General features: G+C 45.1%; 1 protein-coding gene across 1 annotated transcript in view; it reads right to left on the bottom strand.

Moving 5' to 3' along the window:
* Nucleotides 1-1,969: 1,969 nt before the first annotated feature.
* Nucleotides 1,970-2,810, bottom strand: part of LACBIDRAFT_332793 (uncharacterized protein) — a gene marked incomplete at both ends in the record, with an annotated part of 941 nt that continues 100 nt past the window's right edge. Inside the window, 2 exons of the mRNA XM_001887380.1 lie at nt 1,970-2,048; nt 2,101-2,759. Of these exons, the coding sequence (XP_001887415.1) occupies nt 1,970-2,048; nt 2,101-2,759 (738 nt within the window). The remainder of the gene's footprint in view (nt 2,049-2,100; nt 2,760-2,810) is intronic.

Consider the following 2,810-nt stretch of genomic DNA (forward strand, 5'->3'; position numbering starts at 1 on the left):
TGGACCGCAACCGGTCCAGGACCGACCCAGATATTGAGGGAACCGAACCGAACCACCTAGGACCGGTCTTTTGCGGTCCATGATACCAGTTCAGACCGATCCAGACCGGTTTTTTTGCGTATAATTTATTATATCAATATAAACCATTTGTATCTCAACCATTATTACTCTGAAAAATAAACAGGTTATATAAAATAGTAAAGCATATAAATACCCATCATTCTACCAATTTTCAAGAGATTTAATGAAGATTTGACATAGCTATGACTGAAACTGAATTACATCTCCTAGAGACTCCGGTAAAATATGGATTTGGTTATATCTTTCTCAATTCTTAACCGTTTTTGATGAAACAAAAACCCAATAAAAGGCAATAAACGTGGTTACAAGGCTATGTAACGCACGTGACCGTTTAACCGGTTGCAACCGATTAAAACCGGTCTTTGAACGGTTTTAAAAGATTTTCGAAATGAGGCAACCGGCAACTGGACCAACCCCAAATTGGGGCAACTGCAACCGAAAAAAAGACCGGACCATGGTCCGGTTCAGTTCAGTCCACTGGCTTTTTGCGGTCCTATGGACTGAACCTTTAAACACTATTTTCAGGTCAGCATTGGGTTTCATAAATACCTTTCAGGCTGAAGTGGAGCAAACACAATGCTGAGCAGGATGGAGTTGAAAGACAAGGACGGAAACGTGCCATGTCAACAGTATCCACTCAGTCTAGACAGGGATCACCCACGAAGAGAACCCACCATGGACTTTAGAATAAATTCACCTAGTTTTATTTCATGTAACAGACATTGTACAATGTAATCTACTTTATTGCAACTCGATGTGTGCAGAGATGATCCTAATTTCGACATTATCTAGCTAATTTGCCAAATGCAGACTTGACCCATTTGGGTTACTGATGCTACATGGTCAGGGGAGTGGGATATGTCAGGATCTTCTGCTTGGAGCCCCTTGGCCAACCCTCCCGATGTGAGTGATGGTTGGAGCTTGACAATGATGTTGTATAGCTCAGCCCAGGCTGTAGTTTTTGACCATTTGACCCCAGGAAAATCCACACTACTGTTTTCCATATAGCCTGCAACTATCCAAAACTTCAAATGGCATATTCATGTGGATCCTCATTCCTTCTTGTAGTAGGACCGGAAATTGAAAAAAAAAATCCACCTATAATGAAATATACCCCTAGAATAGGTTTTCTGCTCAGAATATGGTTCTACAGTATCTATTTTTAGCCTGACATGTTTCCATTTGTTTCCGGCATCAATTGTCTCTTATTTGGGTTGATTTGGGTGTTCCCTCCCATCAATATCGATGTGCGATATGATTTCCATTGATTCCAAACGTCAGATATGTTTCTGGCAACGTGGATATGTTCCTGGCCTTTCTATTTTTAACCTGTGTGCATGTCTCATCAAAATCGGCTTCTCTGCTCGAAATCTTGCCTTCCCCTGCCTTCCCTTCGGCTCCATCAATACTTATCGCTCCGTCCGCAGCTTTCTGGTACTTGTTCACCCTGCATATGTTATGTTTTTTGACATTCATATGTTCATATTTTCTTTTCACTTTGTTTTGGTTATCGTGCGTGCGTGTCTAGACCTCGTTTGTTTATCGTGCGTGCGTGTTTTGTTTTTCGTATGTTCGTATTTTATTTCTCTTATACTCACACAATGTAATCATCAATGTATACGCGTACGCAATCCGTTCTTTCTTTGAGAAATGAATACAACCGCTTGTTGAACTCCAAACTGCCAAGTTGAACATTTGTCATGTGACTACATGTTGAACGCGTTGGCGTCGCTATGTTGAACGCGTCGCGTTGTTATGCACAAGATATATCATTTTACTAAGTATGGCTGTACCATACCGTCAATTACAAAATAAGACTGAGCTATCGGCAATAATCTACAAGATAATAAAAGAGGCACTTTGAGCCGATGCTGATTTGAGTTGAGCCTTAGCGCTTGCGCTTTTTTGCAGTCATCGTCTGCTTGGTCGACTTGGTGGTCGAGGTGACTTGGGGAGCAAGTGTTGCTCTGCAGTTTAATGAGAACAAAGTTATCCAGGCATAAAAGTCTGGACACTTACTTCCAACCCAGAACCTGGGACAAGACCCACTGCACATCCTCCACAGCAGCTATCCAACCTGGGTCATTGACCCCCTCTTTCCCCTTGTCCAGGAGACCGGAATTCCACCAGACGAGGGTCGCGAGCACGGTCAGAAACACGTTCTGGCCATGTTTGTCCATTACTGACCACCCCTCATCTCCTGTGAGGACAGTACAATGGGAACTACCTAAACGGCCGTCTACTCCCGCAGCGTTGCGCCAACTCGGCTGAAGAACCTTCCACCATGTCCACCAGCTCCTTTCGAAAGATGCGACATCCTGGATAAGGGGTGCCTTGCTACGGCCACGGCCGACCCACCAATCCACCTGTGAGGGCCGACTTGTTTTCTTAAATCCCATATGGATGCCTCCGACGTTGAAGTTGCTGCAAGCCTCCAACTCCACATACAGCTTGATGGTTTTTGTGAATGCCAGGCCAAGATCTTGTGCTGATAGAAGCTCATAGCCTCTCAGAAACCACTCCGGCCACTTTGGATCTGGAAGCGACGGTGTGGGAGTTGAGGTGACGATTGGCTGCAATGCTAAGGCAAGAGATGGTTCGGTAGAAACGGGGGCGGGGGGAACGAGTGGTTGGGCGAGGGAGGGAGATGGCTGACACGGAACGAGAGGAGCAGAGGGCTGAGTAGGGGCAGAGGGAACGAGTGGTTGGACGCAAGGGAGGGAGATGGC

Source organism: Laccaria bicolor, genomic scaffold (genome assembly GCF_000143565.1).
Source record: "Laccaria bicolor S238N-H82 LACBIscaffold_44 genomic scaffold, whole genome shotgun sequence".
NCBI classification, from domain to species: domain Eukaryota; kingdom Fungi; phylum Basidiomycota; class Agaricomycetes; order Agaricales; family Hydnangiaceae; genus Laccaria; species Laccaria bicolor.